General features: G+C 36.5%; 1 protein-coding gene across 3 annotated transcripts in view; it reads right to left on the minus strand.

Annotated features, from left to right (window-relative positions):
- LOC137404694 (coiled-coil domain-containing protein 18-like) overlaps nucleotides 1–25,748 on the minus strand; it is a 69,270-nt gene that overhangs the window by 40,440 nt on the left and 3,082 nt on the right. For all 3 annotated transcript variants that reach the window (XM_068090924.1, XM_068090925.1, XM_068090923.1), the window contains exons 5-11: nucleotides 25,512–25,633; nucleotides 19,690–19,818; nucleotides 16,305–16,502; nucleotides 6,718–6,962; nucleotides 3,026–3,131; nucleotides 717–941; nucleotides 241–374 (exon numbers count right to left, since the gene is read on the minus strand). In XM_068090924.1, the coding sequence (XP_067947025.1) occupies nucleotides 241–374; nucleotides 717–941; nucleotides 3,026–3,131; nucleotides 6,718–6,962; nucleotides 16,305–16,502; nucleotides 19,690–19,818; nucleotides 25,512–25,633 (1,159 nt within the window). The remainder of the gene's footprint in view (nucleotides 1–240; nucleotides 375–716; nucleotides 942–3,025; nucleotides 3,132–6,717; nucleotides 6,963–16,304; nucleotides 16,503–19,689; nucleotides 19,819–25,511; nucleotides 25,634–25,748) is intronic.

Here is a 25,748-nt window from a genome sequence, read left to right on the forward strand (position 1 = left end):
TATTATGTATAGTCACAATTGTTTAAAAGTAGATTTTGAATAAACTCACCAAAGTTTTAGCTGCTAAGATATGCTCTGATCACTTACTTATTCATAAAAATTAAAATATCAAGCTGTGTTGTAAATTATGTATATATTACCTACATTAGATTCAACCAGTAGGCTATATATGCAATTGTACCGCAGTAAAGGTTGCATTTGGTAACTAGGAAATGCACCAGGTTACTTCCATCAACTTACAAAGCTTGTCCGATTTTTTCTGCACTTTTTCTTTGGCAGTGGAGGCAAGTTGAGCAAGGCGTAGTTTAGAATCGGCATCATCAAGAGCAGCACATAGTCGACTGATTTCCTGTTGTTTTTCCTTTAGTTCTGAGCTGCATGAGTCAAATGTGATAAAGATGAAGCAAGGTAAATATTGATATCAGTAGCTATAGCCTAACTACAGCCTGAATGTCTCATTGCTTCTGGACAAAAAGCTATCAGCAATGCAATTAAGAATTATCTATCTCCATGCCCAAACTGTGAAGATCATTTGCTCACAATTTTGAAGTTTGAATAATTGAAGTTTTCAAAGTGACAAGACAACTCCAACATGAGTTCAATAAGTGCATTTGTCTCTGGATCGTAGATAACATAACATATACAAGATACACTGCCTATAATAAATGTGACCTAAATTAATTGAGCGTGAACAAAACTCGAGTTGAAGGACACACCGAAGAGTTGCACTCTCTTGCTCTGGGATGCCATCGGACAGACTCTCCCTGTTTTCAATCCTGGTTGCGAGGTTCTCTAGCTTGCCAAGGTGCTGTGAGGTGACAGAGATTTCCTGCTGGCAAAGAATGAGCTTCCTCTCAGACTCCTCCAGCTTACACTTCAGTTCAATGTTCTCCATTTTGACATAGTCAACTCGCTGCAGCTCAGTTTCCATAGATCCCATCCTGAGCAACAAATGGTTCTTGTTGGAATATTTGCGCTTAGTTGCGAACTACTTAGGCATGGGTCATTCGATTATATGGCTTACTCTTTATCACAATGCTTTTCCCAATAAAATTGTTCGTATTCTAAAATTCTACCAAACCTTTATTTGTATTACGAATCATGTCTGATGACACAGAGAAGTAACTAATCATGCAATTAAAATGGTTAAGAGGAACACTTATGTATGTTATTTCTAATCTAATGCAGTTACTATCCAAAATGTGGTCATTTGCAGTTACGACCACCATCCTTAGGACCACCTGCACTTATGACTGCCATCCTTAGGATGTACGGTTTGAAACTACCTGCACTAAGTGCAGGTAGTTTTAAACAGTACTTTCAAACAGGTCAAATTGGATTAAAAAACACGATATTTGTCAAAAATTTCTAAAGGCTTTTACGAGTAGTGACAAGAAGACCTGATCTTTCTTTCTTTCTGCAAATCACATACTTAAAAGGACAAGTTTTAAAGTGGTAAGACAAGTTCAACATGAGTTTAGTAGACTCTAATAGAAGGAATTCAAACAAATGCTTATAAACAGTTTGCATTTGTGCAGTTATATTTTTGAAATATCTGTACATTTATTCTAAAAATATACAAAAAATTGATATTACATGTAAATACCTATGAGTATAATCCTCAGGTCAGTCATATTGAATGCTATCCGTGCCGACTTGCAACTGGTTAGTAGGAACTAAACTAGGTGGTAACTAAAATAGTCGTTATAGCACTAGAAGTGCTGTCATCACCAGTGGTATTGTTGAAACAGCCAATCAACAAATTGCTTATAAAGGTAAGAGGAAACAGACCATACACTCAGTCACAAGTAGCAGCGTTTATTTTAGGAATAGGAGGCATCGAGTCATTCCAACCGATGCAGATTCAGCCAAATTTAATTAGCCATAGTTATTCATCACATTGAAGTCAGTAAATGTAACATGTAACAACTTATCATTGGAGCATTGGAGAAAGATCTCCAAAGGTAAGTTGTTGAGCTTGTTTGGAAAGGCCTTGTTAAAAGCATCTTTAGTTACCCGCTTATGTCATATACTGCTCTCACAGTAAGAAAAGGATTACAATATGGTGCTCATAAATTCATACTAGTCATTCATCACACTTGTCTGAGACCAAAGACCATTTTAGTTAAATTAGAATGCTAAAACTGCGTCAAATGCATGAGCTGAGATAGAGCCAGGAATAGCAAGACACTTTAGTTGCCAGTTAGTCGAACCTTTCTGAATAGACAATCACTGAAGCCGTGAGGTTCGGAGTGTAATTCCATTCCTAGTAGTATCCACAATTTTCAAACTAGTACGACTGGTAACCATAGGCAATGAGCTCTAGCAGCTAGCATTCAACGCTGTGAGACGTTTTATTACATTACTAATACAAGAAATAAACAGAGACATTAATGGTAGCCACTACAGCTATACAGCTCAGTAGAGGCTCTACATAGAGGTATAAACCTATACACAAATTTTAAACACAAATTTACTGGCTCTAATGTACGCGTTTATCTTCAAGAATAATCGATAGAATTAAATACTGTAACACCTGTTGCAGAAGGTCAAGCAGGCTGAGACATCAATGTCTATCTGAGAAATAGAACAGCTCACATCAGATCAAATGTTGTAAGCCCATCACTTAGCATGAGTATTCACGGAGCAGCCAATCACGAACAGACAATAACAGAGCAACCAATCAAAGAGCAACCAATCAAAGAGCAGCCAAAACAGAGGCTAGGTAACCAGAGAGCACGAAGCTATAATAGCTTCCAGTTAAAGAGCAACCGAGAATTAGTCAAACATGGAACATCAAATCAGGGATAACTAGTGGAAGACCGGCTCTTATGAATCTACCAATCACATTGCATTGAATTGGACAGCAGCTAATAAAAAAGTTGATTGTGGAGGCAATAATAATTTAGAAATGAATAATAAAGCAATTGATGCTGAAACAATTGATCAAATTATCGTCAATAATAAGTGAGCACTCTATAATGCATTTTACAAGAAAAAATAATACATATTCATTGTAATCAACCTTTGCTTTTGTTTAAGAAGTCCGTTCTCCATGAGGCCAAACTGTTCCTCAAGTCTGTCCAACTTTGAAGTCTTTTTGTGCAGTTCTGCCTTCAAGGACTCAATCTCTACAAACCGCATAAAACCTCAAATCATCTCCTAAAACAGCCATATTCTTTTGCCATAAGCGGCTCTCTCAAAATAGTGTAGTACTAGTTTAGTAAAACCTTTATATTTAAGATAACAGAAAAGGGAGCAGAACTGGTAATGTTCCTCAATACCAGTTGCTGCATCTCAACCATCTTAAGATACCCAGCAGCCGCTACATCATACTTCTACATACAGAGTTGTTGATCTTAAGATACCCAGCAGCCGCTACATCATACCTCTACATACAGAGTTGTTGATCTTAAGATACCCAGCAGCCGCTACATCATACCTTTACATACAGAGTTGTTGATCTTAAGATACCCAGCAGCCGCTACATCATACTTTTACATACAGAGTTGTTGATATTAAGATACCCAGTAGCCGCTACATCATACCTTTACATACAGAGTTGTTGATCTTAAGATACCCAGCAGCCGCTACATCATACCTTTACATACAGAGTTGTTGATCTTAAGATACCCAGCAGCCGCTACATCATACCTTTACATACAGAGTTGTTGATATTAAGATACCCAGCAGCCGCTACATCATACCTTTACATACAGAGTTGTTGATATTAAGATACCCAGCAGCCGCTACATCATACCTTTACATACAGAGTTGTTGATATTAAGATACCCAGCAGCCGCTACATCATACCTTTACATACAGAGTTGTTGAGCTTAAGATACCCAGCAGCCGCTACATCAAACTTCTACATACAGAGTTGTTGATCTTAAAGCACATCAAATACCTAAGTACTGTTTCAGCTTATTCAGGTTCTTCAATATCTTGGCTTTCAAATGAGCCATTGTTTGACATGGTGAGACAGATATTGGTTGGTGTTTATAGGATTTCCCCAGAGCTATACCGCAGAAATGTTCAATGGTATTGGCTCGGAAATTGTGACGTCACAATTTTCATATTCGGTGTTGTGTGCTCTTACCGCTTATTTTTATCGCTTACCGTTTATATTTATCAACTACGATAATGATGCTAGTGGCAGACGAAGGTAGGATAATTCTAGAGAACCGATGAAGATGACAAAGGAATCAGTGTCATTAGCTTTCCGTGTACAAAATATTTTTATGATAAACAACTCAGATTAAAAGCACCATACTATATTTTCCCAATGATATTATGCACTCGCCCTCTCTTTTTATTGTGATGTTTAGAGGCACAACTGAGGCTAATTAATTTCAAGCATTGCGTAATCTCGCAAGAGTGCAATCTACATACATGTATAGTTCTAGGGCCACCCCACTGCAGGTCACAATTTAATTGGTGTGATTTCATTACCTTTACCACCATGGGTGGTTAATAACCAGGTATGTTGTTAGTAGTCATTTCTGTTTTTGTTTAATTTTGTTGTAGAAGTCATTTGAATTAAATCAATCGTTGGGATTGACTCACTGCACTCCGGGATTGTTCAAAATATAGAAGCCTACTGTAAATAACTTAATCTGCCTATGGGCTAGTATCGTACACAAAGTGATTAATTTAACTGTCTAATACACCCGTTTTCTATTTTCCCTATACTGTAATTTATTCAAATATAATATAAATATTTTATTTTTTATATTTTTTTTTCTTTTTGATATTTAATTACTAATTAGTTATTAATCAAGTTATTAATCATTTCTGTATGGGACAAAAAATGCCATCATATAAAACGATGTGATAATAATTACTATAAATGTTTAAAATGAATGAAAGGATGAAAAAAGTTAACTAACAATCACACAAAATTAATTAACCCAGAACATGTGTTTGTATTGGTTGGGTGTTACCACGGTCCCCGGGCATTGTTGATTATCTAGAATCCTAGTTTATTATTAGCGCTCTCTAGGTTTAAGAGCACCGATTGTCACAGAAAAGCACAGTCTCAATTGCAGCGAAAGAGATCGACGAACTAAGGCTAAATCACATCACACTACATCACATTGTGGGAACCAAAACCAAGTAAAGTTTAATTGCAGGATGTACTTTTGACACCCTGTTTTTCATAGTTCTATTATTTTTTGTGTATTGAATATAGGCTCATTCGAAAGCCAAGACTCTGATGTACTGAAATATATGATAAAAGTACTTATGTAATTGATGTGCTTTAAGAGGCCAAGTAGACGCTACACCATACCTCTACAAAAAGAGTTGTTGATCTTAAGATACCAAGTAGACGCTACATCATACCTTTACATACAGAGTTGTTGACCTTAAAGGTTGACTTGCAACAGAATTCACATTACAGTTATTTCGTATCAAAAGATTCACCATGTCTTACTCTGTTGTGTAGTAGGTGCCAAATATGTGGAAATGTGATTACAAGCTTTTAAAAGCTCAAAAACGAACAGTTGATCGTAGCCACACGAGACCGCCGTAGTTTGGATTCTCTTTCCCATATATAAATATATATTATACATTTATATTATATATTTATATACGTACTATATATTTATATATATATTATGTATAATATATATAAATATATAGGCCTATATATTACCATATACATAAAATCATAAATGCTTGAAACTATATATTTATATTATATATAAATGCATATAATATAAATATATAATTTCAAGCATTTATTATTTTGTTGACTCTGAGATGAATTAAAAAGTTCTCACTAAAATTAAATTTTAGTGAGAACAAAAAAGGCAACTCTTAATTGTGTATTTAATAGCTTACAATAAACAATTGTTTTCAATACACTACCGTAGCCTGCAACCACTATTATGCTGTGAATTCCTCTTATAGTGTTTTATTATTAAACTGGCTGTCTGAATAGTATCAAACCACCACTCATCCTTTTGGAGTTGTCTTCTTAATAGCTCTCACTGTAGGACAACACAGGAGGCACTTCCAACACCACTAATAATCTGTTCGGATAATGTTTACGTTATGGGAATGTTACGCTATATGAACAGTAAAATACATGTAAATAGTCTAATCCACTCCAAGACCTTCTCAAACTCACTTCTTGGGCCCTTCAAAATGAAAAAAGGAAACAACTTTTTAATTTGATGTTTTTACAGTAACAGTTACTGTGGTTATTATTGTTTTAAATTGACAACTTTTTCCTTTTTCTTATCACTTGCACTCGGGGTAGGGTCCATGGTTACAGTAATTTTACCCTTTCCTCTCCCCAGTACATTTCTCCAGAGTACAGTAAGAGAGAGAACTATATGTTTAAGACTAACTATGAGACTCTTGTTATTCAAATCGAATTTAAGAACTTGGACCGGCTTAATGCTTGACTTTATATTGAATTTCTTAAATAATACGATGCAAAAACTTTACATAAGTTCTTAACGTTAAGTGGAATTCACATTAAAAAAGGTTTATGTTATGTTATAGGAGCGCCTGCTGTCTTCTTAAAGGAAGCAAAACAAATATCGAAATAAATTTACTTCATATGTAAAGGTTTGGCTTCATTTGACAGTAAAACCCTCCATCAATCAACCATCAATCAATTACCCTAGTTCACCAAAAATACCTATGGGAGGGTTTTTAAAGCATTTTTAGGCAGTATTACAAAAAAAGACCTCATCAGCCACTGACCTTTGACCTTCTGATGACTCTCTTGATGTAAAGCTTGCTGAGCGAGTTGAAGCTGCTCTGTCAGCAAATCGCGCTGCTTGTGAAGATCGGTGTTCTGCTGACACAATGTCTTGGCCTCAATCACCTCACACTCCGAGCTTTGGAGTCTATCAGTCAATTCTCTGACCCTCTCACTAAGAGAATTATTGGTAAGACTGATGTGGGTGACTTCATCCGATTTGGATTCTAGTTCTTTCCTAGTTGCGCTAAAAGTAAACATTTAGATGTTATAAGCAGATATAGAGAAGAAAATAACACAGCTTAAAGTAAGATTTCAACTTACCGTAAAACCTCTACTTGACCGCTATGGCACTTTATTTTTCAATCCTTCCTCTATAATGGCGGTTAAATAGAGGGGAAGTTCAAACAGAGGTGGCGTTCAAATAGAGGCTGGCGCTGTATTTTTTAAATGGCTCATTTTGGGAAGATAAATTTAGCCCTTTTACAGGCGAAGCGCATGTCGCCTTTATTTTGCCATCTCTTGCAGGTAGAGCCATATTAACCCTTTTGGATGCAATAAATCTGTTAACTTACTTCCACCTTGTCATAGATCTCTAAATAAATATGCATTGAGAAGCTGAGAAATATCGTTACCAGTTAATATCTATTGCTTGCAATTAACCTGCGATGATACTATGGCCTGCGTCCTGCTTTGTAATTTGTTCGAGCTTTCAACTTTTATTTCGTACTAAATTTGAACACATTTTTATTTTATATCTATACTAGGTGAATGCCCGGCATTGCCCGGGTAATCAAAGTCTTTGGACAGAAAATTTATTTTTATTTAATATATACAACATTTAACATTCTAACTTTTAATTTTCATATCATGAGAAAAGTGTTCTTTGTGCAGTTCAAATGAATTAAGAAAAAAAATAAAATAACTCTAAAAGTTTTCAAACTTTTTCAAACAACTGTAACATTTAAATTTCATATCATGAAGTGTTATATTGAAATAAATTAGGAGAAAAAATAAAACTGAAAAGGTGTTTAAATGTAAATGTGAAATCATTGGCAAGTAATGGCTAAATATAGTCTGATTTGCAATGATTATTATGAAAAATTATTTGGTATAGAATTGCAGTACATGTATATGATTGTAGTTTGCTTCAGTGGTGGCATCATTAAACCAAAATTTCAAATAGGCGAATAGAGTGGTATAGCAACCCATAGTAATTTTCTAATGCAATCACCTCCTGGTAAAGATCATTATCATTAAAATATAATAACAAAACAATATTTCAACCTTAGTAACTATAGTTACCAACAATAACTTTAGTGTATTTTGTGGTTATGATCTGCAAGAAAATGTAACATTACAATGTACTACGCGCAGGGTTCTTACCTTCGAGATAGACGCGTAACATAAACACTGAATCTAACTTAAATGAATTTAGCTTACTAAACATGCTTGAAGGATGTTGTAGCATGTATTTTAGTGAACTTAAACTTTTAACTATAATTTTATCACTTATCTGTTTGCGAATCCGTTTTTACCACAACGGATAATGCTGAACTGAGACAGCGAGAGGCAAAATAGCATATTAACATTTTGTTATTTCGTCGTAATCAATACAACAATCGCCAAATTTTAATTTCGAGAGAAATTATTGTTGCTATCGTCTGGCGGAAAGCAAATTCACTCTGGTGAGGATGAAAAAGCATCGTGTTTCATAGAGCCAGGCAACAAATATTTTATAACAGGAGAATTATAACCCGCGGGTGCAATGTATCAATTAATATGTTCATTAGCACGTGGAATCAAGAAAAGGGTATACTGTACGTTATATGATAAGAGCGATAGAATTCTAAGGACTGCGTAGCTTACTGGTTAGATGCGCGGTTAGGAGCTTGGGTTGCTATCTCCATGAGTTCAAATTTAGCACGAAGCGAGCTTTGCATTCCAAGGTTTTTAATAGCTACATATATAACTGGACGCACAGACATCTGAACAGACAGACGACGACAAACTAAGATTTATAGATTTAGATTAAAGGTTTTACGGTAATTAAGTTAAGTAATTTTGCAATACATTTTACTTTCAACGATAGCTACTGATGCCCCAGTAAGTAGCACAAAATAACAAGAATTAAAACTTTCATTAAGATGTACCCGGCTTATAGAATGAGTAGGTTTTAGCTTCACGGGTGACCAACAGCTGTATCAACTAAAGGCATATTTATCAATATGTCTGCCTACTAAACGGCTAGACAATAGTAAGTAACAGTGTATATATAAAAATGTGTTTACACCGAGACAATTTGTTCAAGTTACTTCAACGCCACTAAAGCCGGTTTGGTGTTTAACGAAATCGACTGTAAAAATTCTTTTCCTCAGTCACCGACAAAAGATTCATAAAACGCTGCACAATGTGTTTGTCATTGATGAAGTACAACAAAAAATTGACCAATCAAATCTAGCGCTAAACATATATAGCTAAAAATACGAGCATATAAAAATGGCGGTGTATTCGCTCGCCCAAAAGATCAGTTAAAAATGGCATTAAAAGTGATAAATACTGAGCGACTAATTACTGATTTACAGCACAACATAATATAGATCATCGTTGTCTTTTTCAATCATTGCAAAAATCTACGTTAGGCAAATTAAATTACTAGTATTGTTACTAATTACTATTACCACTAATTACTATATTGATGAGCTAAACTATTATTATCATCACTAATCACTATGAGAATTGCTGTTATGTTTCTGCACAGAAGCAATTAAATAGAGTATTAAATTAGAGGAATGGTTTATTGCACACTCCAGAGACAACTGATTTGATAACAGAAAACCCAAGTATTTATATGTTTGATCATAGAAAAGCTTTGTAAAAAGCTACAAGCATTATTAATAGCTATAATGAGACAGTACTATATAATATTAGCTTGTATAAAGCTTTAGCTAAAAAGCATAATGTTTGTTGGCAAAGTACCAGTAATACTTGGCACTTGCATGACACCTCCTCACTAAGCTAAAGGTTCTTTCTGGTTCTCTTAGACCTTCGGGGTTTGTCTCTGCTATACTCATCTCCATCAGGTAGACGAGGGTTGCGTGGTCTTCTTCTAGACGGAGGTTGCTCTGTTACAGTTGTAGGGGCTGGTAGTTGCAGTTTTGTCTCCTCTGTTATATCAGGTTTATCTCCAGGGTCTTGATCTTCTTCTGTTGAGTATCTTGGTCTGAGTTGTTCAACATGTCTTCTCCAAGTAGGTCCCTTTGGTACCACTTTGACATTGAGACTACGAGTTCCATATATCTTAGTAACAATGGCTGGAACCCATCTAGGTTGTCTGTTGCGTCTAGGTCCATGATACAAGGCATAGCATGGTGCTCCAAGATTGTAGCTGTGTATCTTGCTAACTGTCTTTTCTGCCGATCGGTTGACTTCTCTGGATTGATGAAACTGTGCTATGTGTGCGGGTGATGGCAATAGGGTGTCAATCTTGCATCTCATCTGTCTTCCATCCAGCAGCTGACTGGGAGAGTATCCTGTAGGAAGTGGTGTCCTTCTATAGTGCATCAGGAACTGTTGTAGTGCAGATTTAGGTGAGAGTGACGATTTCTTCATGGCTTGTTTGAAGGATTGTACTAGTCTTTCAGCTGCGCCATTTGTAGCTGGATGGTAGGGTGCTCCAGTGAGGTGAACAATGCTTCTCTCTTGACACCACTGCTGAAACTCTCCTGAGGTGAAGCTGGTAGCATTGTCAGTGACTATGGTGTGAGGGTATCCAAAGTGTGCGAATATCTCCTCTAAGATGTCTGTGGTAGCTCTGGTAGAAGTAGATGACGTCCTGTGTATGCATGGATACTTTGAGTAGGCATCTATCATCACTAGCCATTGGCTGCCCATGAAGTTCACTGCATGATCTAGGTGAAGACGACTCCATGGCTTCTCAGGTAGCATCCAGGGATGTATAGGATACTTCTGTGGAAGCTTCTGGTGTTCAGCACAGGCAGTGCACTGTCGGCTTGTCTCCTCTATATCAGAGTCAATGCGAGGCCAATAGACAGCAGTTCGAGCTAGCTTCTTCATTCTTTCCATTCCAAAGTGTCCAAGGTGAAGGATCTTTAATACTTCCTGTTGTAACTTGACAGGAATGACTACTCTGTTGCCATATAGAAGACAACCTTCAGTGATAGAAAGTGAATCTGAGATCTTGTGGAAGAGTGACAGCTGAGTCTCCTTCATCTCTTTGTTACCAGGCCATCCTTCTGCTGTGTAGCGCATTACTGTGGCTAGTGTTGGGTATTTCTTTGTCTCCTTTGCTAGAACATTGTAGTCTGTAGAGTTGAGCTGTTGTCCAATAGTGTGAATAGTGCATACTGTATCAACATCATCCTCATCTTCTCTTGCATCAAACTCTTTATCAGGTCCAACTGGCAGTCTTGAGAGGACATCTGCATTTTGATGATGCTGGGTAGATCTGTATTCTATGGTGTAGTCATACTGATTTAGTACCAGTGCCCATCTTGCTAGTCTGTTGGCTGCTAGAGCTGGAACTCCTTTGGTAGGTCCTAGAAGTGTGAGAAGAGGTCTGTGGTCAGTTACCAAGATAAACCGTCGACCATACAGGTACTGGTGATACTTCTTTAGAGCAAATATGATTGAGAGAGCTTCTTTTTGTATTTGTCCATATTTCCTCTGTGTGCTGGTCAGTGTTTTTGAAACATTGGCTATTGGTCTCTCACTTCCATCAGGATAACGATGAAATAGTACAGCTCCCAGTCCAGTTTCTGAAGCATCACATGAGATTCCAATGTCAAGATCTGGGTTGAAGTGTGCTAAGACACTATCAGTTGATAGCATATCTTTCAGTTTGTTGAAGCTCTTTTCTTGTTCAGTGCCCCACTTCCAGGTCTCTCCTTTGCGTGTCAGTTTGTGCAATGGTCCTGTGAGTTGTGACAGATTGGGTATGAACTTGCTGTAGAATTGTGTAGCTCCTAAGAAAGATCTTAGCTGAGTTAAGTCTGTTGGGACTGGCATCTGTTGTACTGCATCTGCCTTCTTTCCTTTAGTGATTCCCTTTGAAGTGAGTTTGTGTCCCAGATACTCTACTGTAGGTTGAGCAAAACAGCACTTGTCTTTTCTACATCTGAGCCCTCTTTCTTCTAATCTTTGAAGAAGTCGACGTAAGTTTTGTAGATGGCTCTCTGCATTGGCTCCACTCACTAGTATATCATCTAGGTATACTGCTACTCCTGGGAGGTCTTGTGTCAGTTGCTCCATGATTTCTTGAAAATACCCTGGTGCTGAGCTTATGTCAAAGGGCAACCTCTTCTGTAGTGGTACTCCTCGGTGTGTTGATAGTGCTAGTCGTCGTTGACTTTCTGGTGCCAACAATATTTGATTGTAGGCATCTGCTAAATCAATCTTTGTGTAGCAATAGCCTCCACCTAGTTTTCTGATTAGATCTTCTGGTAGTGGGATAGGTTTCCTATGTGTTTCTAGCTGATTATTGATAGTCTTGGAGTAGTCTCCACATACTCTGATCTTTCCTGCAGCTTGACCTGTTGTAGATTTGCGTACAGGTACAACTGGTGTTCCATACTGGTTGAATTGAGTTGGTTCCCATATGCCTTTAGCTACCCCTGCTTCGTATGCTTGGTTGAGCTCTTCTGTCAAGGCAATAGGAACTGGTCTGGGTCGGCAGAAGACTGGCTTTGTTGAAGGTTTGAAGTTTATCTCTAGTTCAAAGTTCTTGAGACATCCTAGCTCGTCTTTGAATATTTCTGGAAATTCTTTGCACATCTCCTTACACTTGATTTGTAACCTCCCATCTGGCTGGTTCTCTGTGATTGTTGATACAAGGTTCTGTTGTAGCTTGTCATCAATAGAGATGCCTAGTTGCTGTATAGCAGTTCTTCCTAGTAGGTTGAGATCTTGTACAGCACTAATCACAAATGGTAGTCTGACTTCTTTCTGTGCATCCAATTGGGCAGTTAGCTCACATCTGCCAAGCGTCTCTATGAGATGTCCTGAGGCTGATTTGTAGTTAACTGTAGTAGGTTTTAGGTTTGGCTTTCCTAGCTTCTCCCATATTGATTTACAGATGAAGTTGTCACATGCTCCAGTGTCCAGTTCAAGTGTGAAGTTGTCTCCCTCCAGTTTGATGTTTTCAGCAAGTTTCACCATCTTGGTTGATGTGCATTCTATCATCTTTACTGGTTTTTCTGCTGCAGATGATTTCTTTTTCTTGCATGCTCTTTCTATGTGACCTTGTTTAGAACAAAAGTTGCAGGTGGCTGCTTTGAATCTGCAGTCATCCGCTGTATGGTTAGTTCGGTCACATCTGTAGCATAGCTTTCCTTCCTTCTGCTTGTCAGGTGTAGAGTTGTTTTTCTGGATTGGTTTGTATCTTGATTTCTGTTGAGCAACCTTGTTGACTTTAGACGAGTTTCCATAAACTGTCTCTTTGGCAACTTTAGCTGCTTCTTCTGTTTCCTGTGCTACCTGTATAGCTTTGTTGAAGTTGAGTTCATTGTCCTTGACCTTGAAGAGAGATTTGAGAACTGCTTCATTGTTTACAGAGCAGATAAATCTTGTTCTGAGAGCCTCATCTAATGGATCTGTAATGTCTATGAAGGCACATGTAGTTGCATCTTGACGAATTCTGGCAGCTAACTCTTGAATAGTTTCTCCAGGTTTCCTCTGCATGTCACTCCAATACTTGTAACGCTCTCTAACAATGAAGCGCTTAGGGTCATACTGGTCTTTGAGAAATTCCAGTATTTCATCCATGTTGAGGTCGTTGATCTGCTTGGGTGTTGAAAGCTGAGCTGCCATATTACTAAGCTGCTTGTAGAGTGTAGGCTGTTGGTTGGTGAGAAAAGTGCCAGCAATCTTGTCTTGATGAATAGAATTTGCTGCAATGAATGTGTTGAATCTGTCTATGTAATCTGTTAGTAGCTCTGCTGTTGGGTCAAAACCTGGGAAGGCTGGAACAGCGGTTGCAGCTGTTTCTTGTTTCCGTTGTAGGTTTTGTAGTAGTAGCTCCATCAGTTTCTTATTCTCCTCCATTCTTTCATCTTGCTGACGTCTGTATTCCTCTTGTTGCTGCTTGAACTCCTCATGCTGCTGTTGTCTATGCTCTTCTTGCTGCTTTCTCTGCTCCTCTTGCTGCTGTCTCTGGTCCTCCTGCTGCTTCTGCATTAGCTTGATCAGGTCTGCTACTTCTGCCATTGTAGTGGTGCAATTTTGAACAGTTACTCTTGTAATAAACTAGAACTCTTTGTATCGATTTTATCAATGATAAAATCTGAACAAAACTCTTTGTAACTGTTCAAAAGAGAAATCCTTGTCGCCAATTAGCTTCTGTTATGTTTCTGCACAGAAGCAATTAAATAGAGTATTAAATTAGAGGAATGGTTTATTGCACACTCCAGAGACAACTGATTTGATAACAGAAAACCCAAGTATTTATATGTTTGGTCATAGAAAAGCTTTGTAAAAAGCTACAAGCATTATTAATAGCTATAATGAGACAGTACTATATAATATTAGCTTGTATAAAGCTTTAGCTAAAAAGCATAATGTTTGTTGGCAAAGTACCAGTAATACTTGGCACTTGCATGACAATTGCTATAAGAAGTAGTGTGTATGATATGTAGCAATGGTGTGAATGGTGTGAATTTTGTGTTTACGGTGATAAACAGTCAAAATGGAATGGATATATATGTTGTTTTCTATATTGGTTAAAAAGGGTGACCTATTTTGTATAATCAGAGTATGAGTTGATGTAAAGTCTTTGTAAAAATGTATATCAAATCATAAACTGATTAGAAGCTGTTCCAACTCTGACTCTCTCAGGGTGGAGCAACTCCGATAAGTCCTCCTGGTGTAAATACACTCGGTGTGTGAGCAATGGCAAGGTACATTTAGTGTGGTCAACATGGAAGCCCTCAATATCTCGTGTAAAGTTCTGACACTGATCATGGTATTAGTACCCCATCAACGGCTTACATAGCAGTAAGAATGCTAATTATATAATAAACTATATCAAATGGAAAACAATTATACACCCCATGTGCTCAATAGCTACAAAAGATTCTGCCATCCTTCAACGCCATATTCTTCCTGGAGAAATATTGCGCCGAAATTCATGACGAAAATTTTACCAAAATCTATTATCAAAGGTATTTCAAGCAAACAAAGCAGCTGATTTATACTTATAACCAATATCTTTGAGCAATTTTAGCTTGGGGATGAGCTCGCAAGAAATGGCTATCAGCAAAGTACGGTCAGTAAAGGATGATCACTAAAAATGACCAGTAAAGGAGGATCAAAAAAGGGTCATCAGAAATGGGTAATCAGTAAATGACCATCAGTAAGGGAACCATCAGTAAAGGACCATCATTAAAGGATCTTCATTAAATAAACATCAGTAAAGGACGATCAGTAAATGACCATCAGTAAAGAACCATCATCAAATGATCATCAGTAAAGAATGATCAGTAAAGGGCAATTAGTAAAAGACCATCAGTAAAGGATGATCAATAAAGGATGATCACTGATCAGTAAAAGACCATCATTACAGAGCCATCAGTGAAGGACGATCAGTAAAGAACAATTAATAAAGGATTATCATTAACAAACCATCTGTAAAGAACTATCAGTCAAGGATGACCAGTAAAGGAACATCATTGAAAAACCATCAGTAAAGGACGATCAGTAAAGGCTCGTCATCAGTAAAGGACGATCAGTGAAGGATAATTAGTAAAGGACCATCATTAAATGACCATCAATAAAGGATCCTCAGTAAAGGACTATCATCAAAGGATCATCAGTAAAGGACGATCAGTAAAGGACAACTAGTAAAGGACAACTAGCAAACGATGACCAGTAAAGGACCATCGGTAAATGACCATCAGTAAATGACCATCAGTAAATGACCATCAATAAAGGACCATCAATAAATGACCATCAGTAAACGACCGACAGTAAAGGACTATCATCAAAGGATCATCAATAAAGGACGATCAGCAAAGGACGATCAGCAAAGGACGATCAGCAAAGGACAATTAGTAAAAGACCATCAGTAAAGGACCATCAACAAAAGACCATCAACAAAGAACCATCTTTACAAGACCATCAGTAATGGACCATCAGTAAATGACCATCAGTAAAGGACCATCAGTAAAGGACCATCCGTAAAAGACAATCAATAAACAACCATCAGTAACGGGCAACTAGGAAAGGATCATTAGTGAAGGACCATCAATAATATCCTTCAGTTAAGGCTATCATTTGATTCACAGCCAATCAAAGGAAAGCTGGTGTATTTAAACCTACGTCCTTGCGGATGACTCGCAATACTAATAAATAATGTGTTCAATATGATTGGCTAATCAATCAATCATAGCCAGCAATTTTGAACAGTTTTTACCTAAAAGAATTACACTCTACAGCAACTACCTGAAAGATGCTCAATGTTATAAAAATTACGAGAAGTTGTTGTCTATTGGCAAAAATCAGATGAAATTGCCGAAAAAGAAATGTTGTTAATAGCATGTAGCGCTCAAAGTTAAAAATCTGTTTATCTGACTACCTTAATTCATGTCTGGCAGCGGACAGCTCCTCAGAAAGATCTTTATTTTGGGCAGCCAGCGTTGTGTTTGCATCTTGGTAGTTCTGCAAATCCTTCTTGGCTGCTACCAAGTTGGTCGATTCAAAACTCTCTGCCTGGGCCAGCCGTACTTCGAGATTATCAAGTTTGTTTAGAGCAGATTCCCTCTCCACACGCAGCCTGACAACAAATGCATGCATGGCTGCTATTATTACCCCAGCCCTTTTCTGACTATGTGCATACATGATCTACATACAAAGTTAGTTACAGGATACGCTATATATGCTAAAACAGAGCGAATTAGCCATAAATACATACACTGTAATCCATTTAAATTATTCTACAGTATGAAAGATAACGATCATATTGAAGAATACTGAAATTAATGTAATTATCAGTAATAACAGGTTTTGATGGTTATTTCACCAAAGAGACAGGCACACAGAAGCGTTGGTAAAGGGGTGTGCAGGTGCAAAGTTGTTAAAGATATGTAGAGTAACTTACTCTAACGTACACTACATGTACTTTATACTGATTTAATATGTAGTTATTGCGCTATTTTTTCAGCTTTATTTTACTTTTTACATGGCTCGTCAATTTAACTCGAAAAGCCGCAATATTTCAATAGCTTTTCAAACAACAAATGCCAAAAATTACTCTGGGTGTAGAGACAATCATTTGCTAGAATTTTACATCTGATCTCAGAAAATGCATATGTTAAAGGTTGAATTGCAACAAAATTCACATTGCAGTTATTTAGTATCAAAAGATTCATCATGTCTTACCCTGTTGAGTTGTAGGTGCCAAATATGTGGGAATACGATTCCAAGCTCTTAAAAGCTAAAAAACAAAGAGCCGTCGTAGATTGGAATCTCTTTATTTCTTTGACGTAGTCATGAAATTTGGTTAGCGTCTTGTCACGTGATGTTCTCCCGTGAATTGAAAGAGCAATAAAGAGCTCAATATAAAACTTATCGTAGCACTAGTTTATGACAAACACTTCGGGTTTTACCGAAAACCCCGTATCAAATATCATATGACCCAATACTTCGCAAATGATTTCTGCAGCACTTTCGATTATCACGGATGACTAACAGGCTCGTCAAGATTATCAGACAATGATATGTACGCCTTCGAGCTAAGGTTGAAAAATTAAACGAATTTTTACGGTAAGTTATAAGATCTCACTGCTAAAAGTGACAGCATTACAATGACAATAAAACCGACGCGTAAGAACAATAGACATGGTTTTATTGAATGTGTGAAGTATATTTGTGAAAATATTTCAACGAATAAGGTTGCATGAAAGTGTAAGCAGAAACCATATCCCACAACTACGTCTCATTTGAGCCGTTTTGGAAAGAGAATCCAAACTATGGCGGTATCGTGTGGCTGCGATTAACTGTTCGTTTTTGAGCTTTTAAGAGCTTGTAATCCCATTCCCACATATTTTGCACCTACAACACAACAGAGTAAGAAATGGTGAATCTTTTCATATCAAATAACTGTAATGTGAATTTTGTTGCAAATCAACCTTTAAGGTGATCGTAGGATCATGTTCGACTAGTATGACCATGTTCGATTACAATGTAAGGTACAAAGCGCCAGTACTTGCAACGAAGGATAAATAATAGTCTGAAAATCAAAGCCAAGGCCACATAGTAGATCTATGAATGTTTAGTACCAGTTGCTGTACTTCTATGTATGTTTAGTATAAGTTGCTGTATTTTTATGTATTTTTAGTATAAGTTGCTGTATTTCTATGTATGTTTAGTATAAGTTGCTGTATTTCTATGTATGTTTAGCATCAGTTGCTGTATTTCTATGTATGTTTAGTATAAGTTGCTGTATTTCTATGTATGTTTAGTATAAGTTGCTGTATTTCTATGTATGTTTAGCATCAGTTGCTGTATTTCTATGTATGTTTAGCATCAGTTGCTGTATTTCTATGTATGTTTAGCATCAGTTGCTGTATTTCTATGTATGTTTAGTATAAGTTGCTTTATTTCTATGTATGTTAAGTATCAGTTGCTGCATTTCTATGAATGTTTAGCATCAGTTGCTGTATTTTTATGTATGTTTAGCATAAGTTGCTGTATTTCTATGTATGTTTAGTATCAGTTGCTGTATTTCTATGTATGTTTAGTATAAGTTGCTGTATTTCTATGTATTTTTAGAATTAGTTGCTGTATTTCTATGTATGTTTAGTATTAGTTGCTGTATTTTTATGTATGTTTAGCATCAGTTGGTGTATTTCTATGTATGTTTAGCATCAGTTGCTGTATCTCCGTGCATGTTCAAAGTTTGATTTTGTGAATCTATTTAGTAGTTGTTGTAATTGTGGCCACATTGAAATATTTTAATATTATCATTCCTCCCTTATAGATTAGGTTCATGGAGCCCATAATGAAAGCGCAGCGTGTGTTCTTGTGAAATTATTAGGAGCAAAATATGTTAAGGATCACAAATTCAGGCAAAGCACACATGGTAGAAAAAATCTCACGGTTATAAAAAGTTTGTAAAATCTTGAACGTGAGTTGATACACTTTTCATGTAAAAGAGTTTTAGTATTCACTCTCCCTGAGTTTATTATGTTCGATAATCTAGTTTTTATCTATGTTTTACTTGTCACATTTGTAATACATTTCTTATTATCACTATCCTCCACCTTTGACCCTGGTTTTCGTCTGTCACTCCAATAATTATGCTCATATACGCTTTGTTTATTGATAAATAGTTAAAATGAATCTAGCTGTAAATAAGATGATTGTTATGTAATTAAATATATTGTAGTATTCCATCTGCAAGTTATTAAAGGAAAAGGTTTGTCTATTCACACTGTTAATCTATGTCTTGAATACGTAAACAAAGACCATCTCAGCTAACAATCAGTTATTTGGTTTCTGTCATTTAAGCCTTAGAATCAAGAGGCGAAGCACAGACTGATGTTGAAGCGAGTAAAGACACATCCGACCGAATGAAGGATAACTCACCCCCTGCAAATACTATCAACCATACCTACCAATTTGATATATAACCCAACTAGATGATCTAGTCACTGGGATCAGATGGCAGCAATGAGTACAACTGAAGTGATGCTGATGCAGAGATTACCATAAGGGAAAAGGTTGTCGAATAAAACCTTCTATGAACATAACAATATGTTGAATGTACACTTACTCTATTTTCACTGTTCAGTTAATTCCTTTGACTAAGTAGGTAAACGGATCTTACAGTCGAGGGAGACAATTTCTAATGAGAATGATATATTATAGATTAGAAAAAGAAGAGGAATTGTAGTTGAATAAATACTTTAGCCACTAGTGGTCAACAATAGAGATCCGCTAGCAATGAGCGGGAAACTCACGATTTGATGACTTTCTGCTGACTAAGCATCCTCTCCTCTGTCAACTTCAACATTTCACTGCATTGCTTGAGTCTTTTATTCCCGTCCGTTATATCTTCCTTGTAGCCGGTGTGTCTCATTTCACTTTTTCTATATAGCAGCAACGATTCAAATTAAGCAGCAATTCCGCCTACAGAGACTTGGGTTTGAGGATAGAAAACATTATCAAGCATCAGGTAATATTCATCATGAACGACTGACAAACATTTCCCATTTAAACTTTTAAAGCACAGCAATACCCACAGGAACTGCGGGCAAGTCTCCTAACACCCGTAGTACATGAAAATTACTAAATCAAAAACACACGTGAATGAACTTGAAGGATAATACTTGTTAGCAAATATGTCAAATTGAATAATTTCATGTATAGAAACACCAAAGGTTTCGGCAACGTTTAATGTAAAACAATAAAAAAGGATGTTTAATGAAATATTGTGCTAATTTATGAGATATTCAAATGACATACTCAAATGCTAAAACGATGGATAACCTACAGATGAGTGTTACCAGTAGAGAACACATACATGTAACTTAAAGATATTAGTATAACCTGTAGGGAACACATACCTAAAAATATGAGTGTAGCCTGTAGGGAACACATACTTTAAAGATATGAGTGTAACCAGTAGGGAACACATGCCTTAAAAGTTGACTTGCAACAAAATTCCCATTACAGTTATTTGATATCAAGATTCACCCTGTCTTAATCTGTTTTTTATAAGTGCAAAATATGTAGGAATGTGATTACAAGCTTTTAAAAGCTAAAAAACGAACAGTTAATCGCAGCCAAACAAGACCGCCGTAGTTTGGATTCTCTTTCCAAAACGGCTCAAATGTGACGCAGTTGTGGGAGATGGTTTCTGTTTACACTTTCATGCAACCTTATTCGTCGAAATATTTTCACAAATATACTTCACGCATTCAATAAAACAGTGTCTATTGTTCTTACGTGTTTATTTTATCGTCATTGTAATGCTGTCACTTTTAGAACTGATATCTTATAACTTACCGTAAAAATTCATTTAATTTTTTAACCTTACCTCGGAGTAAAGATCATTGTATGATAATCTAGACGAGCCTGTTGGTCAACTGTGATAATCGATAAGTGCTGCAAAAATTATTCGCGAAGTATTGGGTCACATGATCAGACTATGACTTGACGATTAGATCAAGCCGAAACAACACTGTAAAGTAGCGAGCATCTATATTTGATACGGGGTCTTCAGTAAAACCCGAAGTGTTTGTCATAAACTAGTGCTACGAGAAGTTTTATATTGAGCTTTTTATTAGCCTTTCAATTCACGTGAGAACATCATGTGACAAGACGATAACCACACTGTAATGATTTCGTCAGAGAAATAAACAGATTCCAATCTACGGCGGCTTTTCGTTTTTGAGCTTTTAAAGATGTGGTTGCGTCTAAAAATTCGATTTAATGAAATTAAGACCCATAAAAGGCTAAAACATCAGCTACAATTTGATGCCATTCTTGTCTTTGCAGACCAACCCTGTCTAGGGATATATGCGTTTGAATGAGGCCCTCTTTTAAAAAGCTCACGTTCCAGCGGGTGCTTCTTTCGTGACGCCACAAGCAATATATTTGAAAAGAAACCACGAGCGATAAATATGAGGTCGCTCCCTTAGCCAATCATCAGCGCGAAACTTTTATATAGGCCGTAATAAATGTTATCACTCGTAAAACGTGTTGTCTGTGATCTCAAATTTAGGGATTTTACTCTATTATTAAATCGCATGGACATCGATATTTACTAAATTAATTAACATCGTTACTTTAATGAATTACTCAATCGACACGCTTTATTGGCGAACAACATACATGTAATAATGTTATTGTAAAATTGCTGTAAAGTTACTGCGAAGGTGACTCCGAGTTTTCTTGGCATCAGGTAGTTAAAGTTCTACGGAGGAAGCTCGGAGAATGGAGGTAAATTTATCTTTTACTTTGAGTCTCCTATAGAGTTTTTTGTTGAGTTTACATTCAGATTATATTTCCCTGTTTGAGGCTAAAATGTAATTTCCTGCGAGTGCGAGATACGTATGTGCAGTAAGTTCTTGAAGGCTTCTCTTTTATCTTTAGCATCTAGCTATACAATGGCTTAGATTGATGAATATACTAAAGGTAATATTTTAGTACTCATTAATACATGTACTAATTTATAAAATTGTAACTTTTTGCTATCACTAATCATCGTTTTATATTTTTTTATCGGTTCACCTAGCTACATTCGCTTCAAACTTTCTGTGGCATCTTTATCTAGTAAATTAGATTTATGATTTGACATTAGATGTTCACTTTTTACTTGTAGAAAGTGAAGAAAATCGATTGATCAATGCAAATCTTTAATTTCCACAACCAAAGCTTCGAATCGTTGGCTTGGCGTACGTGTGACTTTGTTAAACATTTATTCGTTTTTAAAATTACACTCGCAATCTATTTAACTCCCAATTTGGAAGTTGTCAATAGATACGCTTTAGAATGACATATCTATGAATGACATTTATTTATTGCATTTGTTTTACCGATTACAGAATGTTTATGTCGTCCCACCAGCCGAAGAAGCTTTGTCAGTGTGGAAACTGCCATAAAGGGGAAAGAAAGACTTGAATGTGTGCTGCATAAACCATGATGTTTTGTTTGAGTTTGTTGTAGTAGATGAATTTGTCTTATCGTATCAGCTAAAACTATGTGAGTGGCCATGACTTGATGAATATTTTTAATAAAAGCTTTATGCCGAGATGAAAATATTTTTGCTTGTAAAAATTATATAATAAAATAATATTGTTGAAGATAATGCAAAACATGATTTGCAGAATATTGTAGGGAATTGGATACGGTATATGGATGTCCGCAGAACTGGAGAATGTGAGTTCAAATCCAGTTTGCAGCAGACTTCTCATCCTTAAAACTCTATCCCTATCTATATTCTTTTCAAAGACACGGCTTGCTTATTTCACTTCGGTAGTATTTGGTAAGAATACTACTAGTAAGAAACTAGTACGTAGATGGTGTAGGCAATGATATACAGCCCCGCCCTAAGGATAGGCGACGGACATAAGGTGGGCGGGACTTATGGGAGGCTGTATATCGTTAGTATGGGTAGCTGCGGAACTGTGCTGATACAAAGACCTCGTTCTACATAGTTAGCTTGACAGAATTACCGTAGACTGGTAGAATTGGTAGTCGGTACCCAAATGTTTACACAACATTTGGAGAAAGTGAGTAGAACAAATTTTCAATTTTCGTTATTTGAGGCCTTTGAAACATTCATAATAATGCATCTGTAGCATCTGTTAAAATTTTATTCTAGCCAACATGAGCAAATACAAAATAAAATATATGCCAATAGAGCCGCGTAAGACTAGACTTTTATCGCAAATAGCCGATGTGAATACGAGAGATAGATACAGGTTGTATAACGTGTGACATCATTTTGGGCAAGTCTGGGCACGTTTTTGTGGCCTGAGTGTTTTTACCGCGATCAGACTTTTTCGATTTTAATCTTCAAATATCTTCACAATGAGATCGCGTAACACAACAAACAACATATCAACTGATAGAGAAAAAAAAATGCTTTCTTTTAAGATCAACTCAAATTTGACGCAACCACATCTTTAAGAGCTTGTAATCACATTTCCACATATTTTGCACCTACAACACAACAGAGTAAGATATGGTGAATCTTTTGATACCAAATAAATGTAATGTGAATTTTGTTGCAAGTCAACCTTTAAAGATATGCGTGTAACCAGTAGGGAACACATACCTTAAAGGTTGACTTGCAACAAAATTCACATTTCAGTTATTTGGTATCATAAGCTTCACCATGTCTTACTCTGTTGCGTTGTAGGTGCAAAATATGTGGGAATGTGATTACAAGCTTTTAAAAGCTAAAAAACGAACAGTTAATCGCAGCCACACGAGAACGCCATAGTTTGGATTCGCTTTCCAAAATGGCTCAAATGGGACGTAGTTGTTACAAGATGGTTTCTGTTTACACTTTCATGCAGCCTCATTCGTCGAAATATTTTTACAAATATACTTCACGCATTCAATAAAACCAAGTCTATTGTTCTTACGCGTCTGTTTTATCGTCATTGTAATGCTGTCACTTTTAGCACTGATATCTTATAACTTACCGTAAAAAATCGTTAAACTTTTTAACCGCAGCTCGAAGGAGTACATATCATTGTCTGATAATCATGACTAGTCTGTTGGTCATCTGGGATAATCGAAAAGTGCTGCAAAAATATTTGCGCAGTATTGGGTCATAGGATCAGATTACGAGTCGACGATTGAATAACGCCAAAACAAAACTGTAAAGAAGCGAGCATCTATATTTGATACGGGGTCTTCGGTAAAACCCGAAGTGTTTGTCATAAACTAATGCTACGATAAGTTTTATATTGAGCTTTTTATTGGCCTTTCAATTCACATGAGAACATCACGTGACAAGACGATATCCAAACTGTAATGACTACGCCAGAGAAATAAACAGATTTCAATCTACGGCGGCTTTTCATTTTTGAGCTTTTAAGAGCTTGTAATCACATTTCCACGTATTTGGCACCTACAACACAACAGAGTAAGACATGGTGAATCTTTTGATACCAAATAACTGTAATGTGAATTTTGTTGCAAGTCAACCTTTAAAGATATGAGTGTAGCCTGTAGGGAACCCATACCTTAAAGATATGAGTATAGCCTGTAGGGAACACATACCTTAAAGATATGAGTATAACCTGTAGGGAACCCATACCTTAAAGATATGAGTATAACCTGTAGGGAACACATACCTTAAAGATATGAGTGTAACCTATAATAGGTAACACATACCTTAAAGATATGAGTGTAGCCTATAATAGGTAAGACATACCTTAAAGATATGAGTATAACCTGTAAGGAACACATACCTTAAAGATATGAGTGTAGCCAATAATAATAAGTAACACATGCCTTAAAGATATGAGTGTAAAGGTGAAAAAACACTAGACGATATTTAGAGCGATATCGCGCTGCGTGGCGCTAACCTGCGCTAAAACTCATTCATGCAGAGCGATAACGCCGCTAGACTTTCTCTACACAACTTAATCGCTATTGAGATGCATTTCGATTGGTTGGTTTTTACCAGAATGCAATTTTATGGCCGGTAATTATTTTTCGTCAATGTTCACCAACGTACAGCAGCAACAATTTGCTACTTTATTATGATTGAAACACAATGAACACTGAAATGTTTATAAATTTAATAAAAGCACTTCCAGTCCTGAACACCACGACAAACAAAAATTACAAAAATATCCGAGTCGAAAACCAACATTTGGAGTCAATCGTTGCGCAGGTTGACCATCTTGAGAATGGTAAATATTTAATATAATAAATAAAAAACTACTACAAAATAAAATACATATAAAAATTGCAAAATATTACAGTTAAAAACACAAGAATCGTTTTTTCTTATGTCTTCTTGTAGTGTAGGCAGTGTACAATCCGTGAAAGTGAGATAGGTTTAATAACAAAAGCGGAAATTGCTTACGTTGTTGCCTAGATGGCGCCATGTTGACTTACCTAAATTTATTAAAAATTCCAAAGAAATTAATGATACGGAATTTTATTGGTGGTTTGTGAGCGTGCCATTATATCATTTGCTAGTGAATCACTCAAGTGTGTTTAGGCACACGCTAGTGATATCTCCGCCCTCCTCATGACGCTCACGATAATATTCCCTAGTGTGTTTGGACCTTACCCAGCAGGGAAAACATACCTTAAAGCATTGTCTTGAGCTTTCACTTGGCCCTCAAGACAGACAATGGTTTCTTGCAACTGAGAGACCAATTTTTTGTAAGTCGAGATGTCATCTTTAGTGATGGAGCTTTCTGAATCAGCCTGTTAATACAAATGAAATAATTTAAGAGTGTTTATAGTGTATAGTAATATAATAGCGTAATATAGTCACTTGAGAATAGTGTAATATAGTCACTTGAGAATAGCGTAATATAGT

The sequence above is a fragment of the Watersipora subatra genome, chromosome 9, assembly GCF_963576615.1.
Source record: "Watersipora subatra chromosome 9, tzWatSuba1.1, whole genome shotgun sequence".
Taxonomy (NCBI): Eukaryota; Metazoa; Bryozoa; class Gymnolaemata; order Cheilostomatida; family Watersiporidae; genus Watersipora; species Watersipora subatra.